General features: G+C 34.8%; 1 protein-coding gene across 3 annotated transcripts in view; it reads left to right on the top strand.

Moving 5' to 3' along the window:
• Positions 1-22263, top strand: part of LOC134706820 (uncharacterized) — a 28241-nt gene extending 5978 nt beyond the window's left edge. For all 3 annotated transcript variants that reach the window (XM_063566119.1, XM_063566118.1, XM_063566120.1), the window contains 4 exons: positions 272-516; positions 8363-8756; positions 21397-21516; positions 22028-22263. In XM_063566119.1, coding sequence (XP_063422189.1) covers positions 272-516; positions 8363-8756; positions 21397-21516; positions 22028-22104 — 836 coding nt within the window. In that variant the 3' untranslated portion in view covers positions 22105-22263. The remainder of the gene's footprint in view (positions 1-271; positions 517-8362; positions 8757-21396; positions 21517-22027) is intronic.
• The last annotated feature ends 1522 nt before the right edge of the window (positions 22264-23785 follow it).

Here is a 23785-nt window from a genome sequence, read left to right as displayed (position 1 = left end):
TTTAGAAGGGTAATTGTGGAACTATTAAGGATAAGAACAACTACTGAATATTAGGTTTGATTATTAGAACAAATTAGTCTAATACTAATAAATAATTTCATTTTTGGCTGATTTAAATCAAAGCGTTCATTTGACATCTTGGAGTTATCTACCTCAAAAATTAAATTTGCATGTATTGAAAAAAAATATTCATAAACTTTGTGAGTTAACTGCATTAACCCAATCCTCATGTAATTTTTGTATACATAACATGTTTTTCCTATCTTTACAGGAAGTTTGACAGATAAATCACATTGCTCTAAACCGTTACGGACGATTTTTCTACGAAATGAGTCAGACGAAGCCGTGATAACATGGCAAGGAGGTATAATCGAAGATTGCAGTATAAGTGTAAGGCCTCACAAGGAAACTAATATCGAGCAAATGTGTCTTGCAATATATATAAACAATATTCCATGCGACAAAAATGTAACCTTAAAATTTATAAACAGGCCTGTAGGAGATGACGCTGTCAAGGTATTTATGAATTTATATTATCATTGTTTAAGTTTGAACTACATCTCAAACCATATATCTTATTTAATTAAATGAAGAACATGCATTTTCTTTGTCTGAATACCTAGTTTTAGAGATATCTGATCAGCGTAAAGAAAATAAAAAAACAGCAATTGAAGTTTTCCACAAATTGAAAATAATTCTTGATAACATATTTGAGCCTAATTTTGATTCAAGAAAAATAAAAATAAACGTTACCATAACATATCCGACGACAAACAATGTTATTTGATAAAATGTTCACACATACATATAAATTCTTCAGATGAAGCTGAATTTAATGAAAACAAAACGTCACGGTCAATGAATTATCAATAGGACAGACAACAGATTGTTTCTCTTTAAAACAGAGGGGCGAAAGATACCAGAGGGACATTCAAATTCATATATTTATATATCGAAAATATTCTTATAACGCCATGACTTAAAACGAAAGTGACAATGGTACACAAGACACAACATTAAAAACTGAAGACAAAGCAACAGGAACACCACCAAACACTGGGGGTGATCTCTGGTGCTCTAGAAAGGTAATCAGATCCTGCTTCATATGACGTACCTGTCGTGTTGCTTGTGTTATTTCAAACACGATACATAATCTAATACGGTAGGTTACATTCGTGGAACAGTATTGTAGTTACGAGATAAGGAAAATATCCGCTATCATCTGTGAAAGGTATGTTCCGTAACGGTCTTGGTTTATAACTTGTTAGCAGCAAACCTCTATGAAAGGAATCATTATCTAAAAATACAAGCCCGAGAATATCGTATCAATTGGAAGAAGTATTATCCGTATGCAGGCGCTGCTTCAATGTTGCTACATAGAAAAGGAAAGTTTACCATGGAAGCTGAAATCATCTCTTTTGTAGTAAAGTTTTGTTTTCAATCGACCCTCATTGCCAGAGGTATCATAATGGTTACAATGTACCAAATAAAATTACATGGGCACAGCCATTTTATGAAAGAACATGACATAGAGATAAAAATAGATGGCTCTCTGTGATTGGTTATTACATCTTTTATATACATATTTTCTTCTGAAAAGCATTATGAATGAAGTTTCATGCAAGCACAAAGGACAAGGTATGATAAGGGCCGTTTCTGGCCCCCCTTTTTCCAGAATTTTTAAACTTTGTTGTTGAAACCCATCACGGCTGTGTAATGAACTAAAGTATCTGCTCGTCCATGTAAAACCTTATTTTTAGGTGTTATATACTCAAATATGTTCAAACTGAGACCTTGAAAAGCCTTAAACGACGAAAAGTGTAAATAATCTACAATTTCGTCATGTTCGGAGACAAAATTTGACATCAGCGCCAACGTAGACCATCTTGAAATTTTCAACCATCAATTGTACTCTTATGAATCTTTCAAATAATAAAATATCATGGTGGTTTACGTTGGCACTCATGTCTAAAAATTTGAAAAATAATCCGACTGTTTACATATTTTGACAAGTCATTATAAGACGTCAAAGTGAACGGCAAGGGTACGAAATTATTCCGGGATCCATAATTGATCAGAATATCACGTACGGATTGTTTACGACGTATGCAGTCATCAAGACATGTCACTCTCTTAAAGAAATATGTTGTACGTGAAATTAGACCCATAATGATCAAAATAGTCTAACACTGTGCAGCCAAATACAGTGTTGTGTCCCTTGAAATATGGTGAATTAATTTTTATTCATTATAATTTTCAAATATTCAACGAAATCTTACAAATGAATTTTATAATAAATTCTCAATATATTCAAACTCTTTTAGTAGTTCTGAAGTAAATCATTTCATCAAAACTTATATATTTTGCACTTTGAAGTTTTCTATTTAACCATCTACAGAAAAATATATGTATGTATCATATCTATTTCGTGCACATATTTGGACACATTAAGCTATAAAACTTAACATGTGCGTTGTCCATAATATAGCATGTAGTAGTTACTTGAATTATGGAAGTATTATGAACAAAAATTCATGCAGTCAGTATTAAATTCAAAGTATAAAATGTTAATATAAAAACCGTGTTGAAGGCTATACATTGACCTATAATGGTTTATTTTTTTTTACAATTGTTATTTGGATGGAGAGTTGTCTCATTGGCACTCACACCGCATCTTCTATATATTAAATTAAGATAAAATAAATTAAGTTAACTACACTTATACTATACTGTAAATTATGTATTTCCAGCCTATTCATATGTATATCGGTACACTAATGATTTTTCATATATATGTGTCAGAGCACTCTTTTGACAAGCTGTGATCATAAAATAAAAGTACACATGTAGCATCAATTGAACAGATCCTATATGGATTATCAAATAAAACATGCTATAGCAAAATTACTTTTAACATATTTTACTTGCACAAATACAAATTGGATAAGACCCATGGCAAACAAACTTATGAAGTATGAGCGAAAAACATGTGTATTTGTTTGCCATTTCGAATGTGTATTTTGTTTTGTCTGGAGTTCTATGTAAGTGACAAAATTTCATGCCAAACCTATATAACGATTCCTTGAGTGCACTGGTACTTCTGACCTAGCTCTTGAATGTACATGTACACTATGTCCTGTTAATTCTATTTCACATTCCCCCCTCCCCTCAAAATGTCGAGCACGTTCGTGAATTTAGATCTGTCCGTCCATTGGTCTGTTTCTGTCCGGACATATATACGTCTAGCTATCTCCTTCAGTTTTTGACCTAAAAAGCTTGTATTCATAATAGAGGTGTGTATGTCTACAGGGTTTTGATTTTTTTTATAAAATATTCTTTAAATGTCCGGTATTTTTGGTACATGCTATATATATAAACAGTCGGTTATCCTCCTACAGTTTTTGAGATACAGCTTTAATACATAATTTTATAAGGTTTATTGTACACATAATTGAAGCATGCATTGCCTTAGGATTTTTATTATTCTTCAAATACTTAAAAATGTCAGATTTTTGGACTTAGTCAACATTTCTTGCTACTTTAAAAACAATTAGGGTAGTTGTTGAATATTCACCAAAAACGGTAGTTGAACTCGTTTTCCCTCTCTCTCGCTATTGAAGACACAAATTGCACTACTAGTACTACAGTTAAATGTCCCTAATGCAATAAATAAGATTTTTTTAGTGATTTCAAATATTTATTCCATACCGGAAAGGTTGAATATTACAGCCGATTTCATTGAGTGTGAAGTCAAAGGTAATATATAGTTAGCTTGCTTGTTAGATGAACCATAAAGTCATTGTTAGGTCAGGTTAACTACCCTCCTTTAAGAATATACTAGTCCAGCAGATTACCAATCTATCTGTCTGATGGACTATGCTACTTCGAAAGGAGGGTAGTAAACCTGACATAATAATGACTTCACGGTTCAGCTGACAAGCAAGCTTACCAAAGATTTTACCTTAGGCTACACATGCACTCAATGAAATCGGCTGTAAATCTTGAAAGTTGAAACCTTTTGGCTGGACATTCAGTCCTGCAAGTGAAGACATTCAGAATGAAAATAATAAAGAGATCAACATTGAAAGGAGAAATTAAGGTTGAAAACGAGTGCACCCGCACGAGCGGGGATCGAACTCATAACCTCAGTGTTGACTGGCTAGTGATTACAGAAGTAACTTCTTAGACCACTCGGCCACCGAGACCCTTTAAAGAAGTATGTCTACGTTTATAATCAAATTCGAATGTTTTGGGGTTTCGTGAAACACTACTTACCAACAACTGTTTCATTAAAAAAAAGCATAACATTTTGGATAAGATGAGGAGATGTGGTATGATTGCACATTATACTATACACCGGCGATCAATGTGCTAATTTCAGGATATATATCGTAGAAATAATGATTTTTTAGAGAATCTTGAAGATGTTCATGCCTCTTTCGTCTACATATCTTCATGAGTTTTTAATGTCTTAAACCCTGACCTCATCGAAAACTTTGAACTTTGTTTACAGCATTTCAGTCTTTAAAATATTGTGTTAAGTGTTGAAAAGTTCACAGTGAACGATTCTTTAAGTGACAAACAATGGCATTGTACAGGCTATGCATATTTGCTATACATACTGTATAAATCTGATACTGAATCTTCAATAGTAGTTTTAATCCATTTGAGTTTTTTAATGTACCGGTTATCATTATGTCAATATTTTTTTTAATGTGGCTCAAAATTAGGGAAAGTTTTCTGCCAAATCGTCAGGTATCGTGAAAACCCCCCAAAATTCACCAAGAAAAGCAATGGGACCATATATATTTGAGTGCGGTAAAATCACAAATAGATATCGAGCTTCAATTAGAAAACAGCAGTTTTTCCATAATTAGTTTATTAAAAACGCCTTGGTTTAATAGCTTCCTTGTAAGCAGTAACCCTCTATCAAGAAAATCATGATAGGAAATGCAAGCACGGGAATATCGTATCAATTGGGAGATATATACCCCGTATGCAGGTGCTGCTGGAATGTTGCTACTTAGAAATGGAAAGTTCACAATTGGAAAGCTGAAATCATCTCTTTTGTCGTAAAGTTTTGTTTTCAACCGACCTTCGTTGTCAATTTCTAGATGTAAGTCAAGATATGAGGCCGACTTTACTGTATCTGTAGTATCCTTTATCTCCAATTCGATGGGATAGATGCGATCCACATAGTCACCAAATTTTTAATTGTTTAGTGAAAGAACGTCATCTATATAGCGGAAAGTAGAGTTAAAGGATATTGCTAACTTCTTATCTTTCTTCATAAGAAGTTCCTGCATGAAGTCAGCCTCATAATAATAAAGAAACAAGTCAGCAAGTAGAGGGGCACAGTTTGTTCCCATTGGGATCACGACCACCGAACGTAACACATATGTTGAAATCAAGAAATCAAGCATCTTGATAATATCGGTTTCAGAGAATTTTTTGTTTGAATCAGAATGATTCTTTACAAAGTAGGATTTATCCCTCCCTAAGACAATATACTTGTATCTACGTTGGCCATTCTTTTTTATTTGGCAAAGTAATACCAACTCTTTTAATTTGTCTTTTAGCTTGGAATGTTGAATACTTGTGTAAAGAGTAGAAAAGTCAAATGTTTTAATATTGTTACAAGATGAAAGAGAGTTAGATTGTATGTACTCTAAAAGATCTTTGGAATTTTTAAGTATCCACATCTGATTCACGCCACCTCTAGAATAGGCAGTTTCACAATAACTTTGAAGTCCGTCTTTGATTGCTGATAAAATGGATGTTAATAATTTAGAAAGGGGTTTCGTGGAGCACTTGGAAGACCCAGCAATATACCGTTGTTTGTAAGGACACTTATGTAGTTTAGGTATCCAATACAGTGATGGAAGATCTAGTTCTTCATCTTTGGTTGAAATACCAAAGGAACAAAGAACAGACCTATGATTATCCACGATTTCCTCTTTGGTAAGTGTCGTGAGGGTATATGTTGGGTTTCCAAGTGAATTGTCTATACCTAATTCGTTTATCAAGCAATTAATGTAATGACTTTTACAGACAAAAACGATGCTATTTGGGGCTTTGTCTGCGGGGACAACAACATATTTATCATGGAGGTCAGATAGGTGTTTAGCAACATTTGGATCTTTGAAGATTGACGTAGCATGGGCATTGATGGACCCATTCAGTTTCTTAATTCTGATTTGTATTAACGACCTCACTGCGTTAATCCATTCGGATAGAGTGTCTTCGTCTTCCTTCTCGCGCTTATCCCATTGCCTGGCATAATCCTCGACTGAATCCATCAAAATTTTAAAGTTGTATTTCCAATTGATGGATTTAGGTTCACGATATTTCGGACCTTTCGATAACAAGTTTCGTAGAGAAGTGTTATTTACAATGTTAAGGTCACTGGTAATAACGTGGCCAGCAGGATTATATGTGAATTGGGAACTAGCATAAGTGCAATCAGGAGGTTTAGACTTGAAGTCGTCGATATCGAGATCCTGCAAAACGCGTTTGTAATTGAAAATTTTAGTTGCAATAGGTTTGGTATAGGTATAAGAAAGTATTGGTACAGACTGGTCTTTGAAATAAGGAGGTATTTTCGATTGAACTAATTTAAGATGAAGGATATTGCCTAGGTTGACGCCATCGAGACCTTTATTGGCAAAGGAAAGATTTAGAAAAGATCTTTTCTCTTTTTCATCTTTTCCAATGCGAACTGGCTTGAAAAGTCTGTGACAAGCAATATCCGAAATTATAGCTTGTAGTTTGTATTGGTTTGAATGAGGGTTTGTAACAGTGGATTCCAAACATAAATTGAAAAGAGAATGAAGTTTTGAAAGGGTAACGAATAAAGTTTCGTGCGAATGTGATGACTACCTAACGGTTTGTGTATGCATGGCACCAATTCATTAATAGAGACATCATGCAGAGAGGGTGATGTATAATGACAATGGCCATGACTACGTCTACGTCCAGGAGTCGAGTTGAAAATATTCATCACATTCACCGAGTTACACGAAGGACTAGATATAATACCTATACCATCAATTTTGTCATTGCAGCCATACGGTGTTGCAGTTCTCAATTGTCTAATCCAGTAGTCTTCTTTTTTATCTACGGAGAGTCGTTGAAAGATTAGGATTGTTCGAGCTATGGTATATTTTTTTTCGATAATTCGAACTGTCATAGAAACGATGCATTGATCGGGCTGATTGAAATGCTGGTATAGAATGTCGTTAGCTTTGAAGTTAATGTCTGATCTATGACCGCACATACGTTTGTTTAGCCTTCCTTTCGTTTCACCGACGTATACCAATCCGCAAAGGTTGCACTCTAATCCGTAGACGACATTTATCGATTTACAATTCAGATCATCGTAACTTCTGGTAAAATATGACTTCTTCGTCAAATTGCTAGTGAATTCAGCATCTGTAATTAAAATAGCACAAGTTTTGCAGCCTTTGGTCTCACATTTTGAAATGCGACAGTGTTGTACTGTGTCATCAAAAACCAAAATGTCTTTAAGAAGAACTGAACAAGGCTGTATATGTGTGATATTGCTGTTGTCACTAGGATGATGATCTGAATGAGCCGTGTTTGGGATATTTGTCATGTCTGGTGATGAGGGGACACCTGCCGTATCAGACGACACCGTGTCCATGGTGACGTCTGTTTCGGACCTTTTCATACTGGGCGACGTCCGAGCCGGTTTCCTGTTAGTTCTTCGTGAGTTCATGCAATTGTAGTTTTGCTACTGAGTCTAAATTGAAAACTAGTTTCAGACCTATGATTGCGTTGGATAAAAACCGCAATTTTTATACATGTGCATGTTAAACAAATTCCGTTGTAGAAGGGTCTAAATACAGCACAAACAACATTTTCCAAAAGACCAAAAAAGTGAAAAGTATATTTAAACAAAACGCATTTGACTAACAGGTCGAACAACCGATGTTCTTAAACCCTGCTGATTGTAATTGGCGATTGCCAAATAAAATTGATCACGAGCTGTAACAAAATGGATCTTAATTTAAGTAGAATACTAAACAGAAAACGATAAACTTGTGGCCAAGATTTTATGCCACAAACACAAGGTGTCAATATTTTTTTTGTACACCTGATCTAGATTTTGACATCATATTTCTCTTCAGTGACGGTAGGGATCGAAACGGTGTTTGGAAGGCCATATAATTTACCCTCAATTTAAGATAGACTCTTTTTTTTTCTAATTTAGAGTTGAATCAACTTGTGTGTCATTAGCAGAATATAAAAAAATGAATGGTGAAAAATCCTGATTACTGTATGAAATAAAGACTTGCACATTAGAGATTTTGAATTCTAAACTTGTATTTGTGCTTTTCAGACTTATCTGGTAGGGTGTAATGTGAAACCAGTGGATTGTTTGCCTTTCAAGTCACTTGTAATCATTAACGTTGATGCACCTTACGAAATTGCAACGTATAACGATTTTTTTCGATTGAGGCTGGAAATAGTTGTCTATTTACTTCCTACAATTGGAAACGACGTTTCCCAGAGAGACCCAACAACTGAAACTCTTGGCACAACTAATGGAGTCTGTCAATTACCCGTGGACTCACCTGGTATAGCTTTGTTGTCATTAGAATACTGCTATAAATGTTCACCATTAGCTGAATGTTTACGTGCATATATGTGGAATGTTAAGAATGGCTTCGACGGTACACAAAGACATGACAACCGTGGTCATCATGAATCGCATACTACAGACTCTAAACTAGGTATTTGATTATAAGATTGCTATACAAACATTTATTCAAATAGAAAACTCTTTAAAATCAGTTTTTCTCACATTAATACTCATTTATCAGAATTATAGCCTTAAGGAAATCACTGTGTATACTCTAAGTTTTGCTTTACTATACATTGTATACCCCCTCCCCTGTTTCAATTTTTTTTTAATTTGAAAACAAGACTTTAATTATTGCCAGCTTACCCTATTTTGCATATTTTCTGATAAAAAATGCCTAGAGGACCTTTTAAAAACTGATAACATATTTAAACATATCAGAATACTATAAATGTAATCTTTAACAGTCACTCATTACAACATTCAAGATTATATAAAGAATCAAATCCAGCCTTTGTCTCCAGTCCACATCATATTATGCCTATTTGTTGATTAAAGTATATATATACTAGAAGTGTTCAAACAAAGCCACATTTGCAATAGTTGTATGTATGCAGATACCAGTCTGAGACATAAACTCACTTCAAATGTTGGAGAGATGACTGCTAACATCTGATGTTTGCATAACTTCCAAGCATAGTTATTGTTTTCTATATCAAGAACTTTAAAATCATAAAATCATAGCATTTACAAATTAAATTATTTGTTTTGTGACCCAGGGATAGGCAATTTTTCTATGTATTTTGCCCCTGGGGCCTCCAATTTCCTAAATCATTTTGCTGTTTCTAGCAATTTAGAATATTTAGTACATATTCAGGATAGAACACACTACTGTAAGTTTTCTTGAGATATTATTGTTTTTCTAGCTTGTATTTATTATGTGGTGGTGACAAAAAAAAGAGATGTAGGTGTTGCAGCTTACTTTTGGGTTATCGAAAGGACACAAGTACTCCATAAATAATATTCAGCAAGGATCTATGAGTTGCAATGACTGCGAAGAGTAAATATAAGCAGGTCTTAACAAGCTAACTTACAAATATGCAAATATTATGAATTAATTTTGTTTCCATGACTTTAAGTAAACTAGGCATACTGTAAACTGTGAATGTATGCTGAGTTATCATATTTAAGGCCCAGGACTCTATCAATCTTCATTAAATATTTATAAAACTTCATATTTGAGTTAATTTCTTTTAAATCTATGAAGTAAAGCAAATTTGGTCAAATTCTGAATGGTCACCTTTTCACCCTATATAGGTTGCATCTCTGTAAATATTGACAATGTAGTTTCCCATAGGAACTCCTTTTACGGCTAAAACTGTACCACTTTTATCAAGAGGTTTAGAAAAAAATCTTATCCTAGAATTGAAAGTTCATATGCACCACAATTTCTTTTCAAAGGTCAAAATATAGGGCTGTGCAGCATATTTTCAACGTGTATATGCCCTGAACTTCTCATACTTTAAACTAAATTTCTTAACTACCCCTACCTCGAATAAAAGGTTACCACAGATTTCAATGTAAACAATATGCACGTGTATATTTGCTGGAAACATTTCCAAGTTATATCTCTGTGGGATGGAACAAAGAGAGCATTACTGGGAACCAGTATGTAAACAAAAAAAATTTCTATGAATATTCAAGATCTCCCCAAAAGAGGCGTGTTATAGAAACAACTGTATTTACAAAGTGCAAGCTACAGTGTGTGGGAATTCGATGCTTGATATACCACTGTTCATTTCAATTCACTTTACCGCTGTATCAATAAGAATGTTTTTTTTAAACATTTAAAGAAATGATTTTTACTTTGAAATAACATATTATTTGTGAAACAGTAAATGTTAATAAAGGAAGAATGTACAAAGTCAATGATTAGGTAAACTTTTGAAGCCCAATCTTTTTATCACCTTAATTTATAATAAATACTCAAATGAAAAATCCCAAAACTTTACAAATAAAGAACGACATATTTTTTTGATATTAGAACAAAACTTTTGGATGACAAAATTATGTTCCTAATTGCATAAATATCAACTTAACATATCTGTTATTTTCTCCTTACCTAGTTTACCCCTATTACTTTTTATGCTGTGGACCGGTCATTTTTGTTGAATCTGACGCAATTTGATTGGATTAAGTTATTATTATTTGAATTTCAAACTGGTTATGCTTTTCATACGAGTGTACTGATTAAATCAGACCGTGCATGAATGTGTACAGTAACTTAAATTACCTTAAAACTGGACAGTTTACGAGTCCATATTACGTTTTACCAATGAAACTGAAGATATGAAAGGTGAGAATTGCCACTCCTAATAATTTCACAAACTTGCCGACATACATATTAGATCAATTGTTTGTAAATAGCCTATTGGAGAAAAAGACAGATTTTGCTGATAACACGTTTAATTCCATTCAATAATTTTGAGAAGAGAAATGCCTAACATTTTAAGCACGGCTACACCAGGTAAAGTTATTGTTATCTCTACAGTCTCATGGGATATTTTTTAATATAGTCAGTCCTTAATGTAGTCAGTATATTATGTCAAATTATGTCCGATCTGCCAATTTTTGCTTACTTTAAGGATCACTCTTCTTCTATAGTATCGTATTCCTACACCTACCCTGTTGCATTTAAATTCGGAGGAACTGCAAAAACGTTCATTTTTCAATTTGAAGTTCACAAACAAGGGTATAATTGCTATAAATATAAGTAATATTCTTTTCCATAAAAGAGTAAAAAGTAACATTCATTCTTACTTCAAGGACCACTCTTCAAAAAAAAAAAGAGGTAAAAGGCTCATTCTTCTTCTATAGTATCGTATTCCTACACCAATCCGATTGCATCTAAAAACTTAAATCACAAAAACAGTGTTGCAGAATCTAAATATTGATGACCTCAAAGCTAAATCATTCTATTAAAAGCGTGTGAAAAATGTCACACTACAGATAGTCGATCTACGAAGTATAAAATAGTTGCCATGGTAATGGATATTGCTTACAATAGATTATTCAGACCCGTTTCTGAACATTCGGTGGAACTGCAAAAACGTTCATTCTTCAATTTGAAGTTCACAAACAAGGGTATTATTGCTTTAAATATAAGTAATATTCTTCACCATAAAAGAGTGAAAAACAACATTCCTTCTTACTTCAAGGACCACTTTTCTTCTAAAGTATCGTATTCCTACACCAATCCTGTTGCATCTAAAAAATGTTATCACAAAAATGTGTTGCAGGATCTAAATATTGATGACACCAAAGCTCAACCACCTGATTGTGCTTGTTCGCATTCCCAATTCGTGTATAATACTGCTGGCCATGTAATTTTGGATACCTAAACATAATCAGTAACTACAAGTTAAGACAACTTTTGTCAAAAGGCCCGAAATACAGAGAGCCACAGCCAATCAATTAAAAGCAGAACTTTTAACTACTCATGGATTCTGTTGTGGGTTATGCAAAAGACTGGGTAAAAAGAGAACAGTTTGAGTTCGACACTCTTTCGGAGTGGGTTAAATCAGTAAGGTCATTGATTCAGATAATAGTAAGTAAGCTTAAAGGGTCAATGAGCACCAATGCTTTAAAGATCCTCAGGTCATAGAGGAGCTGTCGTGCATCCATGACTAATGTTCCAGCTGACAAAGCCTCCAACAATATTTTATTTGTTTGCAAGAAACAATACATTGACTGCATGAAATCGGGCTAAATAACACACTTGGAAGTCCTACACTTACATATACACTTAGTACGCTTATGACGAATAGATCCTGGAAAACCACAAAATGGTTCTAATCTCCTTTGGCGTTAATCAAAGAATGAAGACCAGGATCTTCCATCCTTATATTGGATTGCTTAGCTTCACAGGAATCCTTATAAGGAAATGAATAGTGCAGGTTATTCAGAGTGTTCCACTTAACCCCTTTCTAAAGTTCGTGTTGTTTGTTCTTTAGTTTTCTATGTTGTGTCATGTGTAACATTATTTGTCTTTTTGTCTTTTTCATTTTCAGCCATGGCGTTGTCAGTTTGTTTTAGATTTATGAGTTTAACTGTCCCTTTGGTATCTTTCGTCCCTCTTCTTACTGCCATACTCACTGTAGTCAAAGAAGGACTTCAGCAATATTCCGAAAAGGCATATTCAAGAAGTGGTGTTAATCAGATGTGGATACTGAAAAATTCAAAAGAGTTATTGGTGAATTTATTATCTCAATCATTAAAACATTGTACCAACATTAAAATTTTTGATTTTCAACTCTTTATACCACTATTACACATACTAAACTTAACGCTCGACAGAGTCAAGGAAAATATACACCGAAGAGGATATCACTGCCATGCTGGACTTTTTGATTTAAAACATATTTGTTGAATTTGGACGTTTGGTCTTCCAACAGAATATTGATATCCAAATGGGTACCAATTGTGCTCCTCTACTTGCAGATTTGTTTTTATATGCATATGAAGCCAAATTTATCCAAGGGCTTGTACAAAAAGGAGAAAAAAAATCGCTCAGTCTTTTAATTTCACCTTTCGGTATATTGATGATGTACTGTCTCTTGATAATAATAGATTCAGTGAGCACTTACATATATCCATGAATACTAGAAATTAAAGATACTACCAAAACATATAAATCTGCTTCATTTTTAGACCTTTTTCACTAAATGACGACTGATGGTAGGTTGAATAACAAAAGTTATGACAAACGGGATCATTTTAATTTTCATATATTCAACTCTCTATTTCTGTGCAGCAACATCTCAGCAGCACCAGCATATGGAGAATATGTGTCTTAATTGATACGTTACTTTAGATCTAGCTCAAAGTACGTAGATTTTGTTGAACAAGGAATACTGCTTTTTCAAAAGTTGCTAAGACAGGGCTATGAATCAATCAAATTAATGTCATCACTCAAGAAATTGTATTGTCGCCATCATAAGCTGATTGGCCATTATGACAAACGTGTGTCATAAATTATATCTTATGTTCTTCCTCAGTCATAATAACCTTCCATCATTACTGAACTGAAAAAAGAAATAACACGACGGGTGCCGTATACGCTGCAGGAAATGCTTACGTTTCCGGAGCACCTGATTTCACTCCCGGTTTTTGATGGAGTTCGTGTGGTTTCTTATTTATTATTTATAACTGTTGATGTAAATGTCCATTGGTTTTTATGATGTGCGGAATAAACTAAGAAAGTCGTATGTGTACTTTGCGTTGTGTTTACTTTGCGTATAATATTTACAATGGCGAAGCCCATACAAGGTGTAAGCAACGTCACAAGCATGTGAACGTAAATACGGGAAACGTAACGTTATAACTTCGAACTATTCTCAACATACTGGGGCCCGCAAAGTGTATTTATGTATTAAACAATAGACTATTACTTTAAATGTTCATAATTGAAACGAAAAATATGATTTAAAATATGATGGGCAATTACAGTCTCTGTAACGATTTGAAAATCGGACACAAAATTTAATGTCCTCTAAGAATTTGTCCAAAATTTAATGTTCTCCTTTGCACGCATTGCTGCCTTTCGCATAGGCAGTGTTCTTTTGGTATCGACTTCTTTCGTCTCCTCTGATGTATTTGATAGTTCATCTTCGTTGATCTCTAGCGGATAAAGTTTGACGATCGGACGTGAAGTCTGGCCACTGTTCGTTCTGATTATCGCCGAACGCACTAAACCATCGTTACCAGTAACAACTTCCTCCACTACTGCTGTTTTCCATTTAATTCGCGGTTTATCGTCATGCACTTGAACTACATCTCCTACTTTAATGTTAATCTTATTGTCTCCAGTCTTTTTATGAAATTCTCGAAGTGAGGTTAAGTACTCAAATCTCCAACGGTTCCAAAAATGTTCAATAAGAGTAGATAATCTTTGAGCACGTTTTGAAATATCTGAAGCAGTCAATGCATATGTTTCGTTAATGTTGTCCATTTCGGTACGTGGATACGGTAATGTTGTAACTCGGCGTCCATACAACAGGTGCGCGGGTGTTAACGGTTCACTATCGATAATGTCTGTAGAAACATATGTTAGTGGTCGATCGTTCAGAATTTTCTCTATTTCTGTGACAAATGTCTGTAACATATCCAAATTGATTAACGCACGTCCTAGTGTCTTTTTCAAATTTGTTTTTGTAAGTGCAATTAATCTCTCCCACCACCCTCCGAACCAGGGTGCACGTTTCGGAATAGATCTCCATTCGACTCCAAAAGAAGATAAAGCTTCTTCAATTTTCTTTGACTCACATAGCCGTTTTACCTCCTGTGACGCTGAAATAAAAGAAAGCGCATTGTCCGACATAACGATCTGCGGTAATGATTTCCTACTTGTAAATCGTCTAAATCCAAGTAAAAAAGATTCTTCGTTCATAGTTGGTATTATCTCCAAATGCACGGCTCTTGTCGACGCACACGTAAATAAACATATGTAAACTTTTTTCAATGTACCATCATTTTCCTTGACTTGAAGCGCTGCTGTAAAGTCTATACCTGTAACTGTGAAAGGCGGTGCTTCTTGAAGTCTTATTTTTTGTAATGGTGGAGGGTCTAGTGCCCTATACGGTTTTCCGTTGACCTTTTTGCAAGTTGTACATCTGTGAAGTAATTTTCGGGTGAATTGGCGCAAAGACGGTATCCAGAATGTTTGACGGATTTGTGTAACGGTGGCATTAACTCCAGAATGCATAACTAGTTCGTGTGAGTTCAACACTATAAGCTCTGATAATCGGTGATTTGCTGGTAAAATATAAGGATGTTTTGCTGATTCGGATAATGGCGCATTATGAATTCTACCTTTACATCTCATTAAATTGTTTTCATCTAAATAAAGTTGAAGTTGTCGAAGTCGTGGAAATTTAGTTTTTTGCGCATTTTTTAATGTGAGTGCGCATACTTCACCGGGGTATGCCGTCGCTTGGCAACATCGTATCCATAATATAGTTGATTGCTGTAATTCATCTGGTTGTATTTCCCCAGTGTTTCTAATAGACTTAGTTGTCTTACAATTTTGAATAAAACGTTGGACATACGTTGTCACTCGCAAAAGCTTCTTGTAAGATCCATACCTGTTAACATTTATAATTTTGTCAATTCCAAAATGAAGATTATCATTTTTGTCAGTGTTGCTTTCTTCATCTAATGTCTCCTCATTGTCGTCTGCTAATACGGATAAAGCTGTGTTAATAGGTAAATGTGTTTCCAAGTTGGCTGAATTTTGAATTAGGCAAGTCGGTCCTGTTTTCCATAATACGTTCTCCATAAACTGTTTTGCGGTTATACCACGAGTGAGCAAATCAGCAGGGTTACAATTTGTCGGGCAGTATTTCCATTTGCATTCTTCCGTTAATTCATTAATCTCTTTAATTCGATTTGATACGAAGCGTTTCAACGGTTTTGACGTTTTTAACCATTGAAGTACAATTTGGCTGTCCGACCTAAGTGTCACATCTGTACATTCCAAAGTAGATTTTAGATGTTGTGTTAGGCGAGCTCCTATTACGGCGGCCATTAATTCCAATTGTGGCAATGTCAGCGTTTTAACGGGTGCAACGCGTGTTTTTGCCATCACTAATGCGGCACTATGTCCTTTCGATAGATACATGTATGCTACCGCTCCATACGCTTTCATGCTTGCGTCGACAAATACATGTAGTGATCTTGAGTTTGTATTTCCGGTAAAGTATTGTCTAGGCAATTTCATACTTGTAACGATTCCTATGTCTTTTGCCAGATCCTTCCATTGTAACTGTAGATTTTCTGGTAGGGGTTCGTCCCAATCATAGCGTTGTTTCCACAAATCTTGCATCAAAATCTTTGCTCGGATACTAACTGGGCTTAAAAATCCTAGCGGGTCAAATATCTTTGAAGATTCTTTCAGAATTTCCCGTTTTGTAATATTTGACGATACAAACGGTAAAACTCGTTTTGCGTAAGATAATTCATCCGTTTCGACATTCCAACGCATTCCCAATATTTTTGCTTCTTTGTCGGTATCTAACACGTCCTCCTTGATAGCTAGATTTCTCACATTTTCGTTGTTTGAGGTCCATGAGCGAAGGTTAAATCCTGCATTTAACATCAGTTGTCGCGCTTCCTTGAAATAAGTTACGGCTTGAGTTTCATTGCAAATGCTAGATAAAATGTTGTCAACATATAAATCCCTTGTCAGTATTTTAGTAGTTTCATTTTCTGTTTGCTGTAAGTGTTTTAGCAGGACAGCGTTTAAGATAAACGGCGAACACGTCGCTCCAAATAGTACAGACTTGAACCTATATGTCGCTAAATCGCTTTGTGGGTCAACAGGGTTATCTAACCATAAAAATCTTGTGACATCACGGTCCTGTTCATGCAGTCCGACATGTAAAAATGCCTTCTCAATGTCAGTTACTATGGCAACCGGGTTCAATCGAAATCTGATTAAAATCTTTGTAAGGTCGTTTAAAATCGGGGGTGTGTTCATTAAACAATCATTAAGACTCGGTAACTGTGATGACTGTCGGCAGCTACAATCGTAAACTATCCTTATTGGTGTAGTTGTTGAATCCTTTTTAACGGGATGGTGTGGGATATAATGTACAATACCTTTACTAATATCGGGATCCTTAACCTTTTCAATAAATCCTCGGCGTTCTTGATCTTTGATTATCTGTCCATATACATTAAGCATTTTGGGATCTTGACTTAATTTTCGAATGACGTTTTCAGTTCTTCGTTTTGTAACAAAGAAGTTGGTAGGCAAGGGTTCATGATCTGGTTTCCATGGCAACTTTGCTATGTACTTGTTTTCTCGAAATTCGATTGCTGACTTTTGATATGTTTCCATATAATCTACCGTTTCAACATCTGTCGTGTTGCTATCTATTCCTAACGACTCTAATTCCCAAAATCTTTCTAAATTGAACTCCTCTGGTTTGTGCGATGTCAATATGTTGTACATACCTACATTACTCTGTTGTCGATTAGACGTTGGAATTGGACCAGACAATAAATAGCCAAGTTTGGACTTTACGGCAGTTGGACCATTTCCTCTTAATATTGTATCCTCTACGAAATCCCAATAGAAATCAGCTCCGATGAGCAAGGAAATTTCAAAAGAAGAGTTGTCTTCTGTAAACGGATGAGCTAAACGTAATCCTTTCAGGTACTTAAATTCTCGTATACCATTACCGATGTAATTGGTTAACGGGCTGGCGATGTTCGGTACTACTAGAACCTCAACTGGAATTTTCGTTCTGTTTATCGACTCTACGTATACGCGTGCTCTTGACAAATGACGGTTTTTGCTGTCGGTACTTCCAAATGCCGATAAATGTATGGTTTCTGTTCCTAGTATTTCTAAATCTATTTTCGACGCTAACTCCTCGGTAACAAAAGAGCGCTGTGCTCCTTCATCAAACAAAATGTGCGTATCAACATATCGATTTCCCCCAACTGGTGCAACGGCAGTTTTTAGAAGCACGTTCGAACGGGATTTTTCTTCAGACGAATGAAAACTTGTGGCGATCAATGTATTTTCGCTATCATCAACTATGGCATGAACTGACATTTGCTGATCACTAGTACATGTATTTCCATGGCAAAGACTTGTGTGGTGCTGGCGGCAGCGAAATTTCGATTTACAATCTACGGAACGGTGTGATCCTAAACAGTTAAAACATAACTTCTTTTCTTTGACGATTGATAGGCGTGTATCGTGATCTGTAACATTTGGGCATTTTGCAGGGTCATGTAAATTCTGGCAGAATATGCAAGGTTTTTGTCGTATATTTTGTGTTTGTCTCTCACGGTTATCGAATGTAACTACTTTACTCGGTGTACCTTTTCTATCAGCGCTTGTCAAAAACGATGCGGTCATTGCAGTAGGTTGCATTGAATCCATAAACGAAGAGCGTTGTCCAGCTTCAATTATAGTGATTTCTTTCAAAATTCCACGTCTCAAATCAATCAATTCCCAATTATCGGAACCGTTTTCACGAGCTAAGTGTTGTCGTATTTCTGACGGAAGCTTGTTCAGTATTATCGGAATAAGTAATGCACCATACGATTCTCCGGAACGGCCTAACGATTCAAGACCTCTTATATAAGCCTCTAACTTGTCGTAATAAACACGTAGACTGAGTAGGTTATTTTGTTGTGCTCTAAGTTCTAGCATAGCTTGCATATAAGCATTTGTAATCTTATGCGATTGTCCGAAGCGCTCCTTTAAAAGTTTAATAGCTTCCATGTAATTTGAGTTTGTGAGCGGTAACCCGTCAATAGTTCTTGCAGCATCATTAACAAGCTGGGATTTTAAATAACTAAATTTCTGTACGTCTGTGAGTGTTACATTGTAATGAACGGAAGATTCAAAAGAGTCCCAAAATGTTTGCCAAGTCAGAATTTCTCCGTTAAACATGGGTAGTGTAAGTTTCGGCAAATGGTGATTTTGGTTGCTAGGTTGCTGGACGGGATACATTTGTGTTGTGTACGGAACAGAACTGTTTTGATTAACGTTTTCAAAAGTGTGAGAAGATATTGCGTGATCATGCTGTAGGATATCATTATCAGTACATACTTTTTTTGCGAATGTTTTCCGTAAATGTCGTATTTTGGTGTTCAAAAAGAATTTGTACTCATCTGCATTTAGAATTTCCTCCTCGATGTCCTCCTCCTTCAAAGAATTCATAATATCTTCGTCCAATGCACTTATAGTTTTCTGTTTTTGAATTAATGTTTCTAAAAGTTCAGCACTTTCTTCATTGTCCAAGCTTGATTCATCTTCCGTTTTTCGTAAAAGTCTCTTTACTGCACTTTTGTGACCGGCTCTGACTGCTTTCAGCTTGCTGTCCATCTTTTCCAATGGTCACGGCACCATAAATGTGCGGAATAAACTAAGAAAGTCGTATGTGTACTTTGCGTTGTGTTTACTTTGCGTATAATATTTACAATGGCGAAGCCCATACAAGGTGTAAGCAACGTCACAAGCATGTGAACGTAAATACGGGAAACGTAACGTTATAAATTCGAACTATTCTCAACATATGAGTCTTTATTTACTCCTTGGTTTTGATTGTTATTGTCCTTTGACATCAGTACGATCGTTTTAAGGCTACATTTGTTCGTCTTCATCACACAATCTTGTTTGGCATTTGAGTGTTGATTAAATGTTTGTTACTGCGATAACTTGTTAATCGGTGCTTTGCTAGGTTTTTTTTCTTTTGCACCATCTAAGTAGCAATAAAGCAACTTCATTGTTGAAGGTTGTCTTATATAAACAAATCAATATCAATATCGACGACGTCACGCTTTCACACTATTTACATCCAATATTCTTAAGGTCAAGTGACAGTAAATGGGCTATGTCACAGATTTCAGTAAAATTTGGCATAATACTCTGGCTCGATGAACTTCAACTGAAAATCGAAAAAATAATGTATTTATCTCAATTATTATTTGAAATATTACTGTTTGAATTCTTATAAAATGGGTGAACATTTGTATAGAAAGCACATCAAATCGGCGAAAACCCTTCTAAAATTTGTCTTAAAATCGCCAAATCTCTAATTTTACTCCATAGATTTTTCTTAAAAGACTATATGTTGTTGATAGATAAATTCCCGTTATAATGATGCAAAATAAAGATAGGGTCACCGACTTCGTTTTTACGGCATACATCATTCAAAGTTGCGTTCTTTGTGAAAAAATCCAACAAAACGTCGAAATAATCGTAACGTTATCGCGTTGCAGGCCGTAAAACGTTGATTTTTTACATTTTTCACTACAAACAGGGTATCAAATTGATTATTAGACAAAAAACGAATTCGGTGACCAAATGTTTATTTAATATCATTAAAACAGAAATTTATGTGTCAACAATATATAGTTTTTTAAGAAAAATCTATGGAGTAGAATTAGAGATTTGGATCAAGAGACTAAATGACACAGAAATAAACAACAAGAGGTCAACGCACAACTTCAAACAATGTGTAAAATCAACACGGTATAGTCAGCGGTAAAAGTGCTCGAAACGGCAAATGCGTAACATTTCAAAAAAGAAAACTAACGGCCTGTATAAGGTACAAACAAATCACCGAAAAAACAAATATGACAGACAGCAACAAACGACAACCACTGAATTACAGGCTCCTGACTTTGGACAGGCACATGCATAAAACGTACAGGTTTTTTTATCCTCTAGATAGTATGTACTTATCATGTTAGTTATGGCGTCTTCACATTAAATTTATTGGATGATTGCGGTTCGTGCTTATTTGACGACTCTAACCATATATTCCTGAGTTTTCAGTTTGATTTTAATGTTGTGCTGTTGCACTACCTTTTGAGCTTATGAATATGTTTAACTCCGCCATATTCTATATTTGCACGTCCAAATTCGTGAGCTTAAAGTTAAGAGGTTAACGTCGTTGATTTCTGTTCTTATATTTATTTGTTTGTTGTTTTGTTACAAATCAGGCCGTTTGTTTTTATTGTTTTGAATGGTTATTTTATGATAGCGTACTATACAGATTTTTGTCATTGTTGAAAGCTGTGTGGTGACATATTAATGCTTTAATTCACATAATCAAGACTGTGTTTGGCAAAAAATCATGCGATGTTGCTACAAACACTATGTTGTTGCAACGAGAAAGTTTTCTTGCTTGGCGTTATTCTCCTACCGTTCAATCTACATCAAATATATACAATAAACGTACTGTGATCTGTGATTTACTTTTTAGATGTGAATAGTATCATTGCAATCATTGGAGGTGTTGTTACAAGCTTATTCATACCTATTATTCTGCTAGTTGTTAGGAGAAAAATGCAAACTGCAAGAACCGAAACTGTAATAGCTAGTAGTGAGTATACTTATTTACTGTTAGTAGCTACAAGGAGCAGACATAAACCTCTGTTTATTATGAAATTAGCCTTAAGAGAAAACAAACCTATAGAAACAAATGAAAACCGTGATTGAACGAGGACTATATCACCGCAATAAAAACGCTTTTGATATTAATATATGCAAGTGTAGCCTCGAAATCAAAAACATTAATCATACAGTTAGATACATTATGACTATATGTCTTAAAATACTAATTGTTGTCGATGAGTAAGTACGGTATGAAGGATTTAACAATAAAAAACAATCATTATATCTTATTCTCAATTTTGCATTGGAGCTGAATATTTAAATTTCAATATTTTACCTCATTTGCATTTAATATTTTGTACCTTTTGTTCTTAGATCTATATACATTATTCTTGTTAGATATAAATTGGTCCTATATGTTTTAAGTTTAAAAGATCATTCAATTAATGAGGTTCAGAATTTGGACCAATTAGTTTCATGTTTCAAATATTTTATTTCAGATCCAGATAAGGAAGACCAAGAAAAGCAAAACAATAGACAATCATTAATAAGCGAAGAATCGTTTCAAACAATTTGAACCAACTGTGATCATCACAAAAATGTACGATCGTTAATCTTTGTGTTCAAAACTATTTATCTATGGATTGCAGATAATATTAGTATGATCTATTTTTTTATTTACATATGAAAGGTTATTTACCAAATGCAATTCATTTTCATGTTGCATTATGCTATACACATTGTTACATTATAGTTCGTTTCTGTGTGTTTTACATTTCGGTGTTGTGTCTCTGCTGGACGTAGTTCTCTTTTTTTTATGCGTTTCCCTCCGTTTTAGTTTGTAACTCGGGTTTGTTTTTTCTCAATCGAGTTTTGAACAGCTGTACACTACTATTGCCATTATTTAGCAATAGAAACATAACGATGGGATTATAATAAACTCAGATGACGCGAAATGGTATTCAGTTTCTTTTCCATTAGTTAATTTGTAGTTTGTCATGAGTGACAAGTCGCATTTCAAAACTGGAACTTCACTGTTATCGTACGAACTGATCGATAGATGAACCATACAATGTCGTTGCGTAAGGAGGTAGATATAGGTTAAGGGAAATAACTTTTAAAATCATCAGTACGTTTTTATCAACCATTTTTATAAATATATTCTAAGATTCTATGCTACATAGATTATTTCCAATCTGTTTCAGGTAAATGCTTTAGATACACAGATGATATTCGACTTTTACAAACGCATTTTTTAAAAGTTATCTGTCTGAACCAAGTTCTGCTCCCTTAACATTACCATAAATTACCTTCGCTGTATTTAACACAACTTTTTTGAATTTTGGGTTGTCAATGCTCTTCAACTTGGTATTTGTTTAGCTTCATAACTGTTTTGATCTGAGCGTCACTTGTGAGTCTCGCGCGTCTAGTGTATCAAATTGTAAGCCTGTTACATTTGATAACTATTGACAGAACATAATTGAACCTTTTCTACAAAACTAAGTACTGGATCTGTTAACAATATTTGTTGACAAAATCATATCTATCCAGTTCATCTTTAAATATAACTACCTATTATTAGGAACACTTGATGCAAAAAGCGGGACGAAAGACACCAAAGGGATAGTCAAACTCGTAAATCTAAAACAAACTGACAACGCCATGGCTAAAAATGAAAAAGACTAACAGAAAAACAATAGTACACATGACACTCCATAGAAAACTAAGGAATAAACAACACGAACCCCACCAAAAACTAGGGGTGATCTCAGGTGCTCCGGAAGGGTAAGCAGATCCTGCTCCACATGCGGCACCCGTCGTGTTGCTTATGTGATTACAAATCCGGTAAATAGTCTAATTCGGTAGGTCAAATTCATGAAAGGGAAGGGGATTGTAGTTACGACGTAAGGAACATATCCGATATCATTTGTGAAACGGTTATTCCATAACGGTCAACCAACTCGTGATGGCGTCTGTAAAATTTACGAAGGGATGATTTCAACTTCACCATTTGGAACTCTTGGTTTAATAGCTTCCTTGTCAGCAGTAACCCTCTATCAAGAAAATCATGATAGGAAATGCAAGCACGGGAATATCGTATCAATTGGGATATATATACCCCGTATGCAGGTGCTGCTGGAATGTTGCTACTTAGAAATGGAAAGTTCACAATTGGAAAGCTGAAATCATCTCTTTTGTCGTAAAGATTTGTTGTCACTAATAACCAGGAATCTTTAAAAGAAAAGAAAGATCCGAAA

This window comes from Mytilus trossulus, chromosome 2 (assembly GCF_036588685.1).
Source record: "Mytilus trossulus isolate FHL-02 chromosome 2, PNRI_Mtr1.1.1.hap1, whole genome shotgun sequence".
Classification (NCBI taxonomy): domain Eukaryota; kingdom Metazoa; phylum Mollusca; class Bivalvia; order Mytilida; family Mytilidae; genus Mytilus; species Mytilus trossulus.
Note: the sequence above shows the minus strand (reverse complement) of the source record. Positions and strands in the feature narration are given on the sequence as shown.